This window comes from Hippocampus bargibanti, linkage group LG05 (genome assembly GCF_051943395.1).
Source record: "Hippocampus bargibanti isolate YZ-2025 linkage group LG05, ASM5194339v1, whole genome shotgun sequence".
Classification (NCBI taxonomy): domain Eukaryota; kingdom Metazoa; phylum Chordata; class Actinopteri; order Syngnathiformes; family Syngnathidae; genus Hippocampus; species Hippocampus bargibanti.
Genome location: NC_142738.1, coordinates 16,898,297 through 16,918,587, shown reverse-complemented (window position 1 = coordinate 16,918,587; position 20,291 = coordinate 16,898,297). Strand labels below are relative to the sequence as shown.

Here is a 20,291-nt window from a genome sequence, read left to right as displayed (position 1 = left end):
TGTGTGAATGAGAGGGATCCAAGTGCAAGAGACGCAGAAGAGATAAAGAAGGTGGAGGATTTTAAGTACTTGGGGTCAACTGTCCAGAGCAATGGAGAGTGTGGAAAAGAGGTGAAGAAGCGTGTCCAGGAAGGCTGGAGCGGCTGGAGAAAACTGTCAGGTGTGATGTGTGATAGAAAGGTTTCAGCTAGGATGAAAGGAAAAGTGTATAAAACAGTGGTGAGACCAGCCATGATGTTTGGACTGGAGACAGTGCCACTGAAGAAAAGACAGGAAGCAGAGCTGGATGTAGCAGAGCTGAAGATGTTGAGGTTTTCTTTGGGAGTGACCAGGTTGGATAGGATCAAGAATGAGTACATTAGAGGGACGACTTTTCCTTTCAGCTTTTCCCTGAAGGGAAAGGAAAAGAAGAAGAAGATGGCAGGCGCTGCAAAGGAGGTCAAGACACACCAAAATAACTACTTCATATGAATAAATAAATAAACAAACAAAATTAATAAATAAATACATACCTACATAAATACATAGATTAAATAAATAATGGAGTCGTACTGTTGAGTAACTAACAAAATTCTGAAACTTGCACTAAACGAACCATCAGGTGCGAGGGACAATACAATACTGTATCAAGTAACTGAACCACATACATCATCTGGAGCTACTTTATCAAGTAGCTTGACAAAAACATGAAAAAGATTGAATACAATACATTATACTCAGCATATTAGCTGGTTATTAAGCGTCTTAATGTGTTTGGATGAAAATGGCCACATTTGGTTTGTCAAACTTGGCTTGGTCTGACCAACCCAATTAGAGGACGGGATACATTGCAGCCATCCACGGTCAAGTGTATGTATGTGTGCGTGTGCGTGTGCGTGTGTGTGTGTGTGTGTGTGTGTGTGTGTGTGTGTGTGTGTGTGTGTGTGTGTGTGTGTGTGTGTGTGTGTGTGTGCGTGTGTGTGTGCGCGCGCGCGTGTGTGTGCGCGCGCGCGCGCGTGTGTGTGTGTGTGTGTGTGTGTGTGTGTGTGTGTGTGTGTGTGTGTGTGTGTGTGTGTGTGTGTGTGTGTGTGTGTGTGCGTGCGTGCGTGTTTACCGCAGCAGGATTTTTGATAACTACATCCTTTTGAGGAGATCCAGGTGGATGGGGTACCACTTTCACCACCCAGTTGAACATTCTATTGAAATGGGCGCAAACACACACACACAAAACCGCACAACAAAATCCTCTGTCAAGATTCAATAATGTTAATGATAATGATGATAATTCAACTGAGTGATAAAGAGCCCTTCGGTGCAGTTAAGGAGATGTGATGGAGCACGTTTTTTAATCCAATTTTTACCGCTTGCTTTAATATTTCATGTAAGAATAAGGATTTGCATCCTATCAATGCTTTACATTTAGGCGGTAAAGTCGTAAAAATGTCATCTTGTCTTCTATGCAAATCCATAAGTGTAAAGGCTAAGAAAGAATCTGCTTCAAGGTTGGAGATTTGCACTTGTGCAAGATTATTGTGTCCACTGTTACATTTTATTACCCTGATTGTAATAATCCACAGGCATCGGACGACTAAACTGAACAAGTCTGGTAGTTTGTGCATGAAATATCATTTTCAACATCAACACAAGAGAAAAAAGTAAACACTGTAGTTTCCTACCTGAGGGTCTACAGGTAGCCCAGCATGCCGCTGGTAACGACGAGATCCGCTGTGCAACACAGCCCTGCAGGGATTTTCCACAGCGCCCCCCGCCTCTAACTGGATTAAGGAGCACCACCTGTAGGTTAAGGCCCAATCCTAGACTCCAAACTAGATTGAGTAAAGCATGACGAGGACCTCATCGGATCAAGGCAATGTAAACTGTTTCTACCGTCATCAAGGAAGCTGCAGCACTTTCCATTCCCCCATCATGCTAACTGACAATCTACTTTCATGAAAGTTTACAATAATAATTAAATGTAAACCACCTTTGAAAAAAGTCCTGGAGAATGAATGACTCTCTGTGTCTTTGTTTTGTCATATTGTCTTTGTGCTGTCATATTATTTCTTATTTAGTTTTTTTTTGTTCTTTTGACTTCAAGACGGCGCCGCGAGAGTGGCTGCCTTTCCAGCAGCTCATGTATTTTGTTTTTCTACTTTCATTCCTTTCATCGCTTTGCTGCTGTGAAATGTACATTTCTCCACTGTGAGACTAATAAAGGCAAATCCAATCCAAAAAAACACATCATGCTTTATTTTTAAATATGCATGCTTAAAGGTTCAGGTTTTGTAGGAAATGCAGGATGCAGATCAGATCAACTGTAGCATTAAAGCGTCTCATGCTATTAAAAACACCAATGCCATTATTCAAGCTAGAGATGTTTCCAGTTCAATTCTTTAGGATTTTAGTGTTGATTATTACATCACCACACAAGTCAACTCAAACCTGGGGAGGCACCTTCATTATTTGACAGCTCCCATGGTGCTGAATTTGATCATAGTCTATAAGTAACCTAAGCTAACAGTATTATACTCAGTTGTAGAACCATGAATAAAAACAAATGAAATAAAAAAAAAAACATTGAAGACATCACAAAGTGAATGGACTTTGTTTAACATATTCTTACGCACGCAATATTCCGGCTGAAATTTACTCTTGAATGTAACATATTTTGAACTAAAAGTTGGTTGGGTGGCCAACAGTGGAGAACTGGTTTGCACATTAAGAACACATCAAACATCTTGAGGATAAATTATTTTGTAGAACCGATGGTGAGACAGGCCTTTTGAGTCCAAGTCAGTGACCTGTAGTTCTGCTGGCTACATGTCCGCACACTTTTTATGATAAAGAATAAAAAAGTTCAGCAAAAGTGAAAATCATATTTTAACACGTTGAAAAAAACTTTGATGAATGCAAATCTCTCTCATCTCTAGATAGAAATGGTTTGTTATCATTTAAGTAATATTCCAATTTCTTTAAAAGATGAATTTGAGGTTTTTGTTAGCTTTTCAATCATGAAACCTTTTACTGTGCCTTTTTTTAGATGGACATATTTCATCATGGTTTATCGATGGGGCCGATACGACCAGTCAGACTTTAGTTCGCTGACGAAGCCTCTTGGATAGGAGGCGAAACGTCCGAAACCTTCACTTTTGTACAGATGACGGCTGAAGAAACCTTCTCATCGATGGACCACTCCTGTACGACTGAGAGCTTACACAGACGTATTCATCATGGTTTGCAAAACAAGTTTGTGTGTCAGGGAGAAGGGCCTTAATAAAGTCCAGCAGGTCACCTTCTAAAGCATTCAGTGCTTTACAGGAGAAAGGGCAGTATAAGGTTGGGGAGGTTGCAGGTTGCAGATCCCATTATGCGCTCAACAGGGGATAAGCTGCGAGAACAGGAAGACGGCACTATCAGTGGCCTCAATCTTAACTCAACATCTGGATAAAACGGAGGACAGACGGCATGCATGGGCATGCTATCACAGAAGCACTAGAAGGAAGTATAACACACAGGTGTGTTAGTGACAACAGTGCCGAGAAGAAAAAACAGAAAGCAGAAAGGCCGTCAAAGCTGCAATGGCTGATCTGTGATAGGAGCTCATCCTGATTAACTGTGACACTAAGACATACAGGAAGGGCCACTCCCTGCCTCAATACAAACAGCATATAGAGTAGAGGGTACACCCAAAAATTATCTCTTTCCATCTTATTCAGTTCTTCATTATTTAGCTTTGCAAGTGAACTTCATACTATACTAGTTTAGTCAATATACCTATATATATATTAATACATATCAATTGATAAATAAATGAATTGATAAATTAATAATTAAATATACACACGCACACACCCACACGGGCGCACTCGCACACACACACACAGACAGACAGGCAGGCAAGCAGGCAGGCAGACAGACAGACAAACAGACTTACATACATACATCAATAAATAGGATAAATATTGCCCAACACTTGAAGGGATTAATAATACAGTATCTATCCCATTTTAAAGTGGGACGGACATCAAGCACCGTACAATTGTGCATAACACACGCAGCAAAAGAAATAAAAGAAACTCGCCTTAAATCGTTTTCAGGTCACTTTAACAGACTAGATAGAAAAATTAATAAACAAATGAAATTAAAAAAATGCATTTCATTTGTAAGCGCCTTACAAATCTCTCCAGGACACTTTACAGTCACAGGTTAAGTTTTTCTGCGAGCGAGAAGCGGCAGCGTTCACTCAACCCGGAAGTAACGCGCGCGCGCACACACACACGCACACACACAACAAACCAACGACCGATTTTGTAGTCATTTGGTAGTTTGTTGCGCTTGGTCACTTGAAAAAAGGCTCCCTCTCGTGATGGAAAAATATATCAACAAGGCTCAAGAAGCCCGAGCAAGAACCCCTTCCAGTTAATAAGAAACATATGCAATGAAAAGGGGGCAGGAGAGACTGACGGCGTCCTTCTTTTGCACTGGTGAATTTTATTGTCAATTTTCAAACAAAGTCCACACGGGAGCGTGCAGGCCCCAATACAAAACATGCTCTGCATGCATGAACACTTTTGGAATATACGACTGGTCTTAGGTACAACATGACAAAATTTATATATAGAAGAATCCATGGAAAGCAAACGTGAATGGGTGGAGTGTGTGATTTTGGGCTTTTCACAGGTCAGAATAAAATGTGAAAATGAATACATGTGGGACAAAAAAAGCAATGTGGGACTGGGACTTTGGAGAAAAAATGGACAGAACTAGATCCAAGAGGAAGGGAGGAGTTGAGAGAGGAAGTCATCTCCTGCTAATGGCAAGAAACTGGAAAAAAGAAGAGTGGGATTTGAATCATGTAGGTCAAGAGGCACAACGCCAGCATTGCTCCTCCCTCTTTCTTTCTTTACTTCCCTCATGCCTCCTATTCCAAGGAAAAAATCTGGCAGACCCTTCACTTTACCCTCGTCTCATTCTCTCTCATTTCCTCCTCTATATTTTGATTTCTTTGTCCCTTCTTCATCCTGAGACTACTAAATCTGCAGCATGTGCGCCGAATGGAAACCAAATCCGAGTGTGTTGTTTATTGGACACGTATTGAACACTGAATTGTAATGAGCACAGAATTCACTTTTGCGTCGTGATGCAAAGGAGTGATTTATTAAATACTACCACAAAGTGATTCTCAATGCAGCCACACTATGCCCCTGAGATTGTTCATTTAGTGGAGGAGTCGAAATACTGAGCCTGAGAGTCTGTGTGCAAAAAAAACTTGTAGTGTATTATGTGCCTGTGTAAGTGGTCTCGAAATGTCTTTTCTCTTCAGGGGGATTTGAGATCATGTAATGTTTGGGCATGTGTTGTTTGACATTCCTGCGCTGTTTGGAGGACGACCCCCGGCCTGTGTGCGTACGCCTGGAAATGCTATGCATGCATGTGCATATACACCAAGACATCTGCAAGGAAGTACCAACAGCAAAACAACAACAAAGTGGAGAAACAACAAGTGCAAATGTCTGACCTTCAGAAGATCTGTGATTATTGCTGACTCATTGAGAAAAGCATCTGACAACACCAACCGCTCGAAATGATTGAAAACATTCAATTGCTATTGCGCCATGTGCCCTTGGCAGCTGAGAAAAGGGTTCTAATGAACAGGACAAAGATGAGAAGGTTTCTTCAGCCGTCATCTGTACAAAAGTGAAGGTTTCGGACGTTTCGCCTCCTATCCAAGAGGCTTCGTCAGCGAACTAAAGTCTGACTGGTCGTATCGGCCCCATTTATATATCCCTAATGTCCAGACCTGGTGGCGCCGGACACAGCTATGATAGGTCCCTACTCTCAGGTTGGGGGGGGCGCGGGACCCCCCCCCCCCCTGTGGCCCCACTGATTGTTCCTACATTCCTGACTAACGATTGGCCTATTACACCCACTCCCCCCGGTATCACCTCATCAGCATAACGACCCTCATCAGCATTGCGAAAGTTGCCTAACCTGTTTTGCCTGAGCAGGCTATTGTATGAACGATCCAAATTGAACCTCACACCACCAGACCGGTTTAATGAAGGATTTTGTTGTTTTATAAGAATCGCCTCTTTCACCCCCCTTTCAAACCATCTATGTTCTTTCGCTAAGATTTTAACCTCATTGTCGTCAAATGAGTGGTTGCTAGCTTTTAGGTGCAAATGTACTGCCGATTGAGGCCCACTAGTATTATCCCTGCGATGTTGATAAAGTCTTTTTTTGAGAATTTGTTGAGTCTCCCCAATGTACTGCTCTTTACAATTTTCATTCTTACAATGTATGGAATAAACTACATTACTTTGTTTTTCATTTGGTAGCCTATCTTTTGGATGCACTAATTTTTGCCTTAACGTGTTTATCGGTTTGAAATAAGTAGGAATTTTATGTTGCCAAAGGACTCTTTGTAATTTTTCAGAAACTCCTGCAATGTACGGTACTGCTACTCCTCTCCTTTTAGAATCTTGAGAATTATTGGTTTCGTTCGCTATTCTTTCTTTCTGACAACAAAATCCTTCATTAAACCGGTCTGGTGGTGTGAGGTTCAATTTGGATCGTTCATACAATAGCCTGCTCAGGCAAAACAGGTTAGGCAACTTTCGCAATGCTGATGAGGGTCGTTATGCTGATGAGGTGATACCGGGGGGAGTGGGTGTAATAGGCCAATCGTTAGTCAGGAATGTAGGAACAATCAGTGGGGCCACAGGGGGGGGGGGGGGGTCCCGCGCCCCCCCCAACCTGAGAGTAGGGACCTATCATAGCTGTGTCCGGCGCCACCAGGTCTGGACATTAGGGATATATAAATGGGGCCGATACGACCAGTCAGACTTTAGTTCGCTGACGAAGCCTCTTGGATAGGAGGCGAAACGTCCGAAACCTTCACTTTTGTACAGATGACGGCTGAAGAAACCTTCTCATCGATGGACCACTCCTGTACGACTGAGAGCTTACACAGACGAACAGGACAAAGGCACCAGCAAAATTGTGAACTAGCTCCACAGGCACTATTGTAACCACCTCACAGGTTATTTCGTTTTATGCGGGGTGATATAGCCCCGCATAAAACAATCTTGCTATCAAAAAAGTGCAGAAAAAAACCGTGTCTCACACCCAGTCCTGCAGTGAACGCTTGCAGTGCACCAGGGCCCTGGGGGTCTCTTTGTTCTGCAGAGTCCTGAGAATGGCAAAGATAAGGACCAGGATACAGAGGATGAGCACCAGGGGCACCACCACCATGATCAAGGTCATGACTTTGGATCCGCTGTCTGCCACCGTCACCACCACGTTCACATCTTTGTCATTCTCATCCACTGCGCCGTCGTCATCTTTTTCAGATGCGGTTTCATCAAAATCCACACGGTCCACATCTTTGCGTTCCTCATCTCTGTCTGGAGGCTTCATGGGTTTATCTTCAGCTTTGGGCTGGATGTCCGTGTCTGGCGGAGGCTCCGGGATGCCCACGCAGCCCATGAAATCCTTGAGGATTGAGCGTGGATAGCCTTTGTCTGCTACCGTCTTGCGGTTGTCGAACCGCCAGTAATTGGTGCCTTTGTAGAAATAGGTGTAGGCTACAAGAGACACAAAGGGCATTGTAGGTTCATGTGGCTATTTATCAGGTCCATGTATTTCCGTCACAAAGTTGATGTGAATGACAAAAGGACTCGAATCGGATTCCGGATCGAAAATTGCAACTTGCATGCATTTTGCTGCTGTAGATTGCAAATGTCTCCATTGTGAGACTATTAAAGGCTTTCTTATTCCGAGTCAATGGTGTGCTGGACCCTATCCCAGCTAACTTTGGCTAAGAGGCTAGTTATACCCTGGACTTGTCCTCAGACAATGACTCTCAAACTCAAGGCTCATTTTATATGACCCGCCAAAGCACGGCAAGTGTGCCAACTGGCATGAAAAATTCAAAATCCCATTTTACAGTAACTTGAACAGGAACGAACATAAAGGTTATTTCTCAGATTTCCATAGTGAGCCATCAATTGGTTCGACGATGGAAGTGTAAAAATGTGAGGAGGGGATTAAACATGAATATGGTTTTACACACACACACACACACACACACACACACACACACGCAGATTCTGACCTACGGGATGGACATACACAGTCTTCAATCAATCTTGCATTGGCAATAGCACATCACCTTATGTTGACTCAATACACTTACATACATTAATCAAATATGCTTTTTTATACTTCCACTATGTACAGTTCTTTTTATGAAACATTTTTGCGCAGTTATACATTTCAGTCTTCTGACACTACTTTTTTATCTTTTCACCCCCCCCCCCCCACCCAATCCTTTCAAATTTGCTGCTGTACATTGCAAATTTTCCCATTGTGGTACTATTAAAGGCTTTCTGATTCTGATTAAACTAAAATGTTATTTTTGTCAATCAACCCGTCAATTAATTTTAAAATATATCGTGCTGAAAATAATTTAATGTCATCAATCAATCTATTTTGGATTAACCTTCATCGACGAGAAGGCAAACGTAGAACATATCGAACATAAATCCTTTTCCATGACTATCTCACTCTTCTAAAATAATTACGGCTAATAGCTTGAGTTCAAGCAGTAATATTCAATACCACTATTAAAATAACTACATGTTATGTATTGGTTTAATTAAATGTGCTTTTAACCACATGAATCCGTCAAACGGGATCCAGATCCGCTTGGTGCATTCACAGCAGAGCCTCCGCAAATGTCATTTCCAAAGTGAAACACTGGCAAGCCCTCAAAACAGATCTCATTCTTTCCCCATTTTGCCCTTCTCCTTGCTCCAAATGCAACAGCCTCATCAATCTGCATCGACATTCCCCAATAGGCAGTTGCATTTTGGATTCCCTCCCTCTTGTACAATAACTTTTGGACCTGGCTGTATCTGAAAAGGATTGAAACTGTTGTTCTTGTTTTAAACCCCTTCGGTTATTCATTTACCGCCGTCATCACTGAGGAAGGCTCCTTTGGGTGAGAGAGGAATCTTTCCCCATCTACTGAGTGGTTTCGGGAAATCTCTGTCCGCTTTACGGGTCTCCTCATTGAATCGCCAGTATCTGCGCGGACAGATATTTATGCAGATGAATACTGGTTAACGAGTACATTTGGTGCAAAAGTCTTAAAAGCGATTGTGTGTCAGATACCGGTCATCTGAGAAAAGGTAGGTGTATCCGTTTGGCTCCCACCAAACTGCCGTGTCAATGCCGTGAGCCGGAACCCCTTGACCATATTCGCGAATGGGCTGCGGGTATCCTGGCAAGACATCCGCTTCTCTGAACACCCAGTATTGATCATCTGCAGAAGAGCAAAAAAAGTACAGTGATACCTCAGCTCCCGAACGATTTAGCGATCGAACTTTTCCCCTTACAAACGTTAAATTCGCGAGAATAGGATCTTGGCATACAAACTAGTTTTCGGGAAACACAAGGAGCGCCACGACGGCTGGCGGACTAGTTTTCAGCGGAAGAACACCAAACCACACGGCCAAATAGCGCCACCGTGGCTGCTGGACTACTTTTCCACACCCACTTTCTCTGAGTGCATACGTGGTTTGTTATCAAGGATAGATTTGCTATTATGGGATTGAAAAAGACCCAACCACAGGCTAGTGTTCAGCCGAAGAGGACACAAAAGAAAATTACGGTCAAGCTGAAGAAGATCATCGAGAAACACGAACGAGGTGTGGGTTTGTGTGACTTAGCGTCCCAGTACGCTAAGTTGACCATTGCTACGTGTGGCTTAGGGTGTTTCTGTGTGTCTGAGCAACGGTCTCAGGCAATAGAAGAGGTTGAAAAACTTCTGTTGATTTGGATTAATGAAAAGCAGCTCGCAAGGTACAGTGTGTGAGGGTATTATCGCAGAGAAAGCACGGCAACTTCACTCGGATATCATCGAGAGGCAACTACATCAACGACCATCACAAAGGTAAATAAAACGACTTTATTACAAAGTACAGTTTATTTCTTTCATTACAATACAATAGCACATTTATTACACATAAAATAAGGTATATTTTGTGTAGTTTGAAGAAAATTTAGTAGAAAATTGTGTTTTATGGGGACCTGGAAACGGATTATTCTCATTTTTAATGGTTTCCTATAGAAAATTCATGTTTTGAAGACACCAATGGCCGTTTGCCGTTTGTCTGGGTACCAATTAAGTTCCTAAATTGAGGTATCACTGTCTAAATCGCAGTCAATTTGATCGACAGCTCTCATCTGTATTTTGGGGAGATGCTGCAACAAATTTCACGAAGGAGAAATAGCAAAATTATCTCATTGTGCTTCCAAACTGGGAAACATATTGAAAATCTGAAAACTCTTTGGTCTTTTGGCCTGATTATAAAGATGAACACTGTGCTACAATGGAGCAAGGACTGAGGAAATCTGTTCTATCTCAGGAGGCCGTTTGGGGGTTTGGACCATGCCAGCAACAGCTGCCAAGCGCTCAAGTTGATATCAGTAACATCTATTAAACTTGGAACACGCTAACATACGCGTATAGTATGTGTGGGGTCATAGATACAAGTGACCCAGTGTCAGATATGCCAAAATGACAATGTTGAAGCCGTGTGGTGGAAAAACGACATCCCCACAGTGACAGCTCGGGACTTACTGTTGCTTAAGTTGGTAAGTATGAATTGAATTTAAGTACAGTATTGCATCAGTAACAGGCAAGATTGAATTACTGACATCTCTTTTGAATTCAGGCTTTTTGAGGGGAAAAATTCCTTTCAATCCAAGCACAGATTTGAATCTCACTGCCAATGTTGTCTTTATTGAGAAGCATTTAATTAACTTATTCACTGCCAGACTTGCAAAAATGTGTCCACTCCAGTGCCAGGGTTTTTGTCATTGTCACTCAAATTCCAGGGTTTTAGGACTACATAAACATTCAATACAGCATTATAAACCTTAAACTCTCTTCTTTCGTCAGAAAAAAAATATAGTTAAGAGTTAATTCCTAAATTATATGGGTGTGGAGTTATACGAGATTGAAATGAGGGTGACTGTCCAAAATGCAATGTAATACAAAGCTAACATGAAAAAAATGGAAATGCTGCCCCTTTATGGAAAAGAAAAAAAAAACATTGCCAGATGCCATTGCCAGAGACCGTGGCCAGCGCTATATCGGCACACAAGCATAACAAAACAAAACCCGAACAAATGCGGGAATGCAACCTAGATCATATTTTCAATTCCCGAATAAATTTGTGAAGGGGTTAAACAGCTCCTGGCTGGCTTGGCTCTGCCGGACAAGAGTTTGCAGAAGCAAAGTAACAGTCGAGTGCTTTAGCAAACTGCTCAAGGACAAAATATGCTCTGAAAAGAGTTAAGTGTACACTGTGTCAACTAAGAAGATGATATGATGGAGAGAGTACCTTTAAAGAAGACAAATTTGCCATCGTGGCGTTCATAAGCTGCATCAATGTTGTTGGGGAGACCAGCCCAAAAGACAGAGATGGGCATGGGATAGTTGTCCAAGACCCGGTTCCTTCGCACACGCCAAAACCAGCGACCCTGCACACATGACCAAACAAGATTTGATGTCACTGCTTACCAGATTTTCACATGCACTTGGGTTGTGTTTCTGTGAGTCTCACCAATGAGGTAAAAGGTGATATGTATTTTGATCATTATATTCAGATTATACCAATCCAAACATTCTATTTGTCTTACCTTGAACACAAACATCTCCCCCCTTAGAAGGGTCACAGTGTCAAAGTCTCCATCACAGATATCAGGGGCCTTGTTATCCGGCTGCTCGGGAGGCCGGCGAGTCGGTGGAGGATGGGGCACGTCTTTTCTGAAGGGTGGCGTGATTTCAGGATCAGGATGGGAGGTGGTGGGGAATACGGCATGCGTAGTTGGAGCAAAGGTTGGTTCGGGTTTGTGTGTGATATGTGGGCTTCCTTCAGTTGTGCTTGGGATCTTCGGTTTGGCATCAGTTGGGAGAGGATGAGTGGGTTGGTATTCCGGAGGAGAAGGGGAGGTGGGTAATGAATGTTCCGGATCACCAGCAGAAGTGGAAGGAGCCTCAGTAATGCGAGGGGGACCTAGAAGAGTAAAAAAAAAAGTCCTGACACACCAAAAGACTGAACAAACACTTTTTCCGAACTTAATTGACTGTGACTACTTGGAGGAAAAATCTTCCACACTTGTTGCTAGGAGAAGAAAACACTGTTACACAATGAGTACGAACAATTGATGTGCTTCCATACTTTGTTCGTTAGTATCCAAGCACGTGTTGCCTCTGCTTGTCACATCAAATCAATACAGTTTAGCATTCTCTTTCAGATACAATGTATTATTATTATTATTATTATTATTATTATTATTATTATTATTATTATTATTATTATTATTATTATGAATGTAGCCACAAGGGGGCACAAGCCAGTGTCTTATTGTGCCGGTCCATAGCCCGGATAAATACAGAGGGTTGTGTCAGGAAGGGCATCCGACGTAAAAAAAATTGCCAAAACAAATATGCGAATCAAACCTGTGAATCCCATACCGGATCGGTCGAGGCCCGGGTTAACAACGCCCGCCATTGGTACTGTTGACCTTCAGTGTGCCAGTGGAAAATGGACTACTATTGGTCGAATAAGGAGAGGAGGGAGGTGTGCCTGAAGAATGGAGACGAAGTGTACTCGTGCCGATTTTTAAGAACAAAGGAGATGTGCAGAGTTGTACTAACTACAGAGGAATAAAGTTGATGAGCCACACAATGAAACTCTGGGAAAGAGTAGTTGAAGCAAGACTAAGAGCAGAAGTGAACATTTGTGAGCAGCAGTATGGCTTCATACCAAAAAAAAAAAAAGAGTAGTACGACAGATGCAGTGTTTGCTTTAAGAATGCTGATAGAGAAGTACAGAGAAGGTCAGAAGGAATTGCATTGTGTCTTTGTAGATCTGGAGAAAGCGTATGACAGGGTGCCCAGAGAAGAGCTGTGGCATTGCATGAGGAAGTCTGGAGTGAAGGAAAAGTATGTTAGAGCAGTACAAGACATGTATCATGACTGTAAGACAGTTGTGAGGTGCGCTGTCGGTATGACTGAGGAATTCAAGGTGGAGGTGGGACTCCACCAGGGGTCAGCTCTGAGCCCCTTCTTGTTTGCTGTGGTGATGGACAGGCTGACAGACGATGTTAGACAAGAATCTCCTTGGACCATGATGTTTGCAGATGACATTGTGATCTGTAGCAGGGAACAGGGAACAGGTGGCGGAGAAACTAGAGCTGTGGAGATATGCCCTGGAAAGGAGAGGAATGAAGATCAGTCGCAGCAAGACGGAATATATGTGTGTGAATGAGAGGGATCCAAGTGCAAGAGTGATGCTACAGGGAGAAGAGATAAAGAACGTGGAGGATTTTAAGTACTTGGGGTCAACTGTCCAGAGCAATGGAGAGTGTGGAAAAGAGGTGAAGAAGCGTGTCCAGGCAGGCTGGAGCGGCTGGAGAAAAATGTCAGGTGTGATGTGTGATAGGAGGGTTTCAGCGAGGATGAAAGGAAAAGTGTATAAAACCGTGGTGAGACCAGATATGATTTTTGGACTGGAGACAGTGCCACTGAAGAAAAGACAGGAAGCAGAGCTGGAGGTAGCAGAGCTGAAGATGTTGAGGTTTTCTTTGGGAGTGACCAGGTTGGATAGGATCAGGAATGAGTACATTAGAGGGACAATTCATATTAGAGGCTTAGGAGAGAAAGTCAGAGAGGCCAGACTGAGATGGTTTGGACATGTCCAGAGGAGAGAGAGAGTGACTATATAGGGAGAAGGATGCTGAGCCTTGAACTGCCAGGCAGGAGACCGAGAGGAAGACCGAAGAGGAGGTTTACGGATGTGGTCAAAGAGGACATGAAGGTAGCTGGTGTGAGAGAAGAGGATGCACAAAACCGGGTTAGATGGAGGACATTGATTCGCTGTGGCGACCCCTGAGGGGAAACGCCGAAAGGAAAAGAAGAAGATTATTATTATTATTATTATGGTTCTGGTTATTATTATTTTCCTTTCGGCTTTCTCTTTAAGGGATCACCACAGTGTCCTCCATCTTCAGAGGTTTGTTTTGGCCAAGCTTTTTATGTTGGATGCCCTTCCTGACACGAGTTTCTGTATTTATCCGGGCTTGGGACCGGCACAAGAAGACACTGGCTTATGTCCCCTTGTGACTACAGAACAAGCATTTCTATGAACTTAGTAAAGATGAAGATGCTCAGGAAAAGGCTATTATTATTATTATTATTATTATTATTATTATTATTATATTATTATTATTATTATTATTATTATTATATTGGATTCGCCTATATTAGTCTCAGAGTGGAGAAATTTATATTTCACAGCAGCAATGTTATGAAAGGAAGTGTAAAGGAAAGAAGGAAGTAGAAAAACTTCTGCTGGAAAGGCAGCTACTCTCACGGCGCCATCTTGAAGTCAAAAGCACAAAAATTGAAATAACAAATAATATGACAACACAAAGACACAAACACTCATTCAATCTTAAACACTGTCTGCACCCTCTTGTTGCATGAAGCAGTTCTAGTGAAAGGAGGATCAAAGTGTCCTTTTCATCAGTGGATCAGCGACGTCATGGTGAAATGTGCACGTCTGCTACAAGGTAAATTTTGAAAGAAAACACAAAGCTGTAGCATCCATTGACAAAAAGAGATCGTCTCACATCTCCTGTCCCACGTAAATCCACTTGAATTCTAAGCCGCGACAGTTCCACATATGCATCGACACTCTGCGCCGATATATTATTATTATTATTGACTTGATCTTTTTATTTCGGTGAAAACGCGTACCTTCTTTCACTCAAAAAAAACATAGTGTAAGTAGTCATTTCTTCATGTTGTTTTGACCAAATTAAAGCCTCTCACCATATATATGCTGTATTCCCTGGATGTCGTCCTCATGTAGTGTGAAGTTGTGCGTGTGAATCCACTGGTAGAAAGGAGCCATAATGGCGTTGGGGTTGTCAGAGTGCTCCAGGCCTAAAGCATGACCGAGCTCATGCACCGCAACAAGGAAGAGGTCAACACCTGTAGGATCACAAAGTAGGATCAACATTATGTGTCGAGATTTAGTGAACTCACAAGATGCCACAGTTCACAATGGAAATAGGAGTAAGGAGTTGAATTACACGCACAGTAAATGAATAATGGGGTGCGTTTTTTCACAAACACTCAAATAAATAAGAAAGAAATATAAATGTCATCTGAAAAACCAAAACGCTCTGAGGGGGAATTGGAAGGTGGGCGTGCTAAACATCACGAATGCCATTAGCTTTCTCTCCTGGTTTGAAAACAAAATAAAAGTCATCCTCTAACCTTGGTGGGTTGGACTGTCCAAGGTCCAAGGCTCATCTGCATCAAAGTGTGTATCCCCGCCCATTGCAGGCCCGGGGTAGTAGGCATGTGCCAGTGAGCCCCCCTCGCCATCAAACAAGGACATGTCGCCATGGAAACCAGAGGCAAACAACAACAAGATGTCTGCGAGCTCAGCCAGGCTGCTGTTGCCATGTTGAGCCGGTACTTCTTGGAAGGTAAGCGCCGTGGCCCTTTGCCACACGTCAAAAGCTCGGCGGATCGCATCATAGGTCTTTTGCGCTCCCAACGAGCGCGGCATGTGCTGGTCCAAAATACTGACACACAGAAATATATTTCATGGCAGATAAAATGCACTAAATAGATCTTTGCGGGAGTACAATTTACCTGTAGGAGATGTGGTCCTTGTGCCACCGTTGTCCAGTGACAGCATAGCGTCTCCTCCTCGTGGCATCATCCAGGTCGGCTCTTTTGTCTGGCACACCGCATCGAGGTCGACGCATGGCCCTATTAAGGCACAGGTGGCAAATGCATACGTGACTTGAACTGATTTTAGCTGGACACATATGGACCATTTTGAGTCTTCGTTGAACTTAACATATTTTTTCTTCCAAATGTGGGGAAAATGTTCACAAAAGCACAGGGAGCGCATGCAAATTGCACACATTCAAGATTAAAACTTGAGACCTTTTCTCAACTGTATGTCAGACGTTCTCAGCATTTAGATAAGGACTGAATTGGAAAACTGGATGATGACTGGCGAGGTGACGATGACTGATTTGTATTTGGCTGTACAGATACTTGGTTTTTAATCCGTGCCTTCCTGTGGAGTTAAGATCAGGAGGTGTCGGAAACAATTGCCGGTGGTAGGCTTTTGGCGCTATTTGACACTCCTTTCCGACCAAGATTTATAAAAATATATTTTATTTGACCTAAAATAAATGAGAAAATAGCAAAATAGGACATAAACTTCGCTCTGTTCCATATTCTATCCGGCTCAAAATTATGAATGTTGTCTTTATATTTGGCTTGTATGTAATTTTCCCGACTTCCATGCTACCAGCCTGAGTTCAGTGACAAAGTAAATGTGAATGGTTGTCAGTCTCAATGTGTCCTGTGATTAAACATGCAACCAATCCAGGGTGTCGGCTACCTTTGGCAGGAACTTAGTTTAGATGGGTTTCAGCAATCCCCCCCCCCCACACACACACACACACACACACAGAGAAAACGCAAAAGCACAATAGAAAAAGGATGGAAATATTTCATCCATTATTTTGCTTATTCATTCTTTCTAATGACTGATTTATCAGAATTGAGGTCATTGAAATCCTATTTTTTATGAAACTTTATGAAACATCAACTGCAGTTGATGTAAAAACAATGGCACTTCACTGTAAAAGCACTGCATTACAAGATGAGTATTAAAGTGGGGACCACAATATGTCTGGAATCATTTTCTGGCCACTCTTTGGAATGAAAGCCATTCAGAAATACACAAATAGTGATCTTACGTGACAGTGGTGGCATCTGACTTGCCGGTCACCTCCAAGCCGTAGAAACGCTGCATGTCACTTATTGCTTGGGACAGGATCTGGGCTGACTGCATGGTGGACATTTGCCGGCTGGCTTGGGAGAGGTAGCCAAACTGACGAAGCCACGCCTGCACAGGGAAGAACAGAGGTCACCTTTGCAAGAGAAATTATTTTCTACTCACTGTGATAAAAGCAAAGCATCAGCAAAGATGTTCAAGCAGCCGGGAAAGCAGCCATTACTTAATAAATGGACAATCTGCAGAAGAAAAGGGAAACTGACAGAAACCAGATGGCCTCTAATAATATCAGCGCATTCCTGCGCCTTCTCTGCAGTAACAGCCAGAAAAAAGAAGGTGTATAGATGTGAAGGAAACAAATGAACACATTCCTCAGTTGCGCTTGGGCACCTCTGTGATCATGCTCATCGCTGACCAGGAATTCATTGACAGCCAGCTGCAGCACGTAAAGCCACGTAAAGCCACGACTTTTTAGAAGTGTCTTTTGAAAAAACTCTGTGAGGCTTAAAAACAGCACAGCAGGCATTTCCTTCACATGGCAGAGTCACAGGACTGAAAATCTAATGCACACCATGATGGCAGCAGCACTTATGCAACACAAACAAACAAGGACCTTAAATACTGTGCATAGCCAGCATGGTAGTGCAAGTTTATGTCAAGAGATTGGGGTGGCTATTATTTATTTATCCACCAATACATGCATAGAAGAGCAATTTTGTTAAAATGCCCCACACATTTCACTTAGAGTAAGGCCAAAAAAAATGCTCAAAAGTAAACGGTTGTTTGGTGTGACTGTGAAATGTTACATGTGAACCTCATCTTCATGAGTAGACTTGAGTACAATTATTGTTGGGTGTCATAAATATTTCAAGGTAATCTCCATTCGTCTTCATCTGACTGTGTTCTTTTCGAAATTTTAACAGAATACCTTTTGCTTCTTTCCATTGCGTTCTTGTTTTTCTTTTCATTTCTTTACTTTTGTTTATTGTAAATGCTTTCAAATGTATCTTGAACTCATTCACTGCCATTCACGAATTTATTCGGGAATTGAAAATATGATGTAGAGCGCCATTCCCGAATTTGTTCGAGTTTTGTTTTTTGTCATGCTTGTGTGCTGATAAACCACTGGACATGGCCTATGGCAATGTTTTCTCTTTACCACAAGTGGCAACATTTCCCTTTTTTCCATGTTAGCGCTTTGTTCCAGCTTCATCTGTTGTTTAAGCGCTAAGTAAACCAATCTGTATGTTTTGCATTGTATTTTGGACAGCCGCCCTCATTTCAAATTCATATAACTCCAGACCCATATAATTTAGGAATTAACTGTTTTCTGATGATAGAAGAGAGTTTAAGGTTTATAATGCTGTATTGAATGTTTATGTAGTCTTAAAACGCAATATTCTGTGGGTCCTGGAATTCAAGTGTCAATGACAAAAACCCTGGCACTGGAGTGGACACATTTTTGCACGTCTGGCAGCGAATGAGTTAATTGTGTGAAGAATAGTGAGTTACTTTGTGTGTGAAATGAACTTGCTGTTTTGCCTTGCTCTAAATTGATATTGTCAATTTTACATGAGAAGAATTGTATTTCTTTAAAATTTCTTATTCCACTTACTTATTTATGAAAGAAATAATGTACATATTACTTTGTAGCTAGTCATCCATGATCCATGGTATGGCAGGGGAATTCCCTTAATCCATCCTTTGCGGATTAAAATGGTTTGTTAATACTGTATTCCAAATTGAACTCCGACTGTGAGGTATAGTTTGGTAGATTAGCCTAAATATTCATTTTCAGGTAGATGGAATTGCGCTTCTCTCCCCAAAAACAGTAATTTCCACAAGCAAACCCCAATCAAAATACTTAACAGTATGAAAGTCAAATGGGGTGCGTGCTTGGAATGTAGTGACGCAAATTCAAAACAAAGATAGAATTCTTGAAATTGGACCACAACCAACCTCTGCATTGAAGTCGTCCTGCTCCGACACATCCGCCGTTGCATCACCAAGGAAAAGAGAAAGTAAGTAGACCGAAGTGATCAGGATCTGAAATCGGGGTTCTTGAGCTGAGATCATTGTGAAGATCCACTGTGGAATGATAGAGGCACTGCAACAAAGAAACTCTTCTGCCAGCGAGGAAGGGATTGGGGAAAAACAGCGACTAGTTTCCACGTCTCCCCACACTGAGACAATCAGTGTCACTTGAATAACTTCCAAGAAAATAACACGTTCACAGTGAAACTGTAAAAAACGGTACAACTCTAAGTGCGCAATCCAAAATTAACATGGCACTTCTCCACGATGTTGCCCAACAGTCCAAAACTGACAATGATCTCCCTTTGCTCTCTGCAGCACACTTGCAGGCAAAAATGGGAGGTCAACTTCAACTCTGAATTTCATTTTGACGAAAATAATTCAGCCGTAAAAAAAGATGAAGTGAAACTAAACTTGGCAATGTTGTTCACGTGTGGGGCATACTCACAAACGAAGACGACATCGCTATAAAACAGATAATAATTCCGAGGTTAAGAAGCCCACCCGCTCCAAAAAAAAACAAGGCATAACTATAAAAGAGAGCAGAAGGCTACGATATCCCACATCGCCCTCTGCTGGCTTTGAAGAAAATGTAACTCAATATGAAGCGAAATTATGGGATGCAAATCCTCTCAGTGACGTGCGGTGAGGTTCATGACTAGTGAGGCACTGACGTCATCACAGTCAGATTTACAAACATGAACTCCACAGACTAGCTTATTAATCATTTGATTGGAAACAGTTAATGTGTTTTGTTTAAAATGTCATGTCAGCATTCTCTGTGTATACAAACTGCAGCATAGAAAAAAAGAATTAAAAAAATGTTTATCGTGTTACCTTTACTTATAAATGAAGTCCAAGTCTCTCGGTTTCAATGGAGATCACTGCCAGTGAAGAAAGTCGTCCGTGATCAGTCCTGTTCCGACTGTATGTTTTCAGTATTTTGTGCTGAGAATGAGCGCTCCACTGATGCTGTCGTAGCTGGAACAGTGAGCACGCAACTTTGTCGCTTCAGCAATAGTTTCATTGAGATCCTTCTTGGCCAAAAAACTGAGAAGCTGTCCAGGACTGTCAACGTTGGTGAGCTATACAGTCTGGTATTGGTCTTCCTTTAATTATTATCTCCTGCTTCAATTGAAAGTCCAGTTTAGAAAATTCTTTCAATTTAGATATGTAATCCACCATTCTGAAAATAAGGCCAAGCAACACGAAAAAAATGACTGGATGGTTGCACTTAACTTGCTAACTGTTTACTGTAGCTTGCTGTCACTAATTCTATTATTCTGCAGCCGACGGGTCGCAAGAAGAATCTCTAATCACCAGCGCCCCCTGTCATGAGTTAGGAGAACTGTGTGCCTCACCTATGCA

The 20,291-nt window shown here is 42.2% G+C and overlaps 2 protein-coding genes across 2 annotated transcripts in view; both read right to left on the bottom strand.

Moving 5' to 3' along the window:
* Positions 1-1,810, bottom strand: part of LOC148898102 (cyclic nucleotide-gated channel beta-1) — a 32,106-nt gene extending 30,296 nt beyond the window's left edge. Inside the window, exons 1-2 of the mRNA XM_088997000.1 lie at positions 1,656-1,810; positions 1,094-1,175 (exon numbers count right to left, since the gene is read on the bottom strand). Coding sequence (XP_088853126.1) covers positions 1,094-1,174 — 81 coding nt within the window. The 5' untranslated portion in view covers position 1,175; positions 1,656-1,810. The remainder of the gene's footprint in view (positions 1-1,093; positions 1,176-1,655) is intronic.
* A 5,116-nt stretch (positions 1,811-6,926) lies between these two features.
* mmp15a (matrix metallopeptidase 15a) lies at positions 6,927-19,445 on the bottom strand. Its single transcript, XM_088996999.1, has 10 exons — positions 18,849-19,445; positions 16,852-17,000; positions 15,725-15,844; positions 15,341-15,654; positions 14,891-15,052; positions 11,692-12,068; positions 11,394-11,532; positions 9,157-9,307; positions 8,954-9,069; positions 6,927-7,565 (listed from the first exon to the last, which is right to left on the bottom strand). The coding sequence occupies exons 1-10, from the start codon at positions 18,963-18,965 to the stop codon at positions 7,102-7,104; spliced, it is 2,109 nt and encodes a 702-aa protein (XP_088853125.1). The 5' UTR covers positions 18,966-19,445; the 3' UTR covers positions 6,927-7,101.
* Between the last annotated feature and the right edge of the window lie 846 nt (positions 19,446-20,291).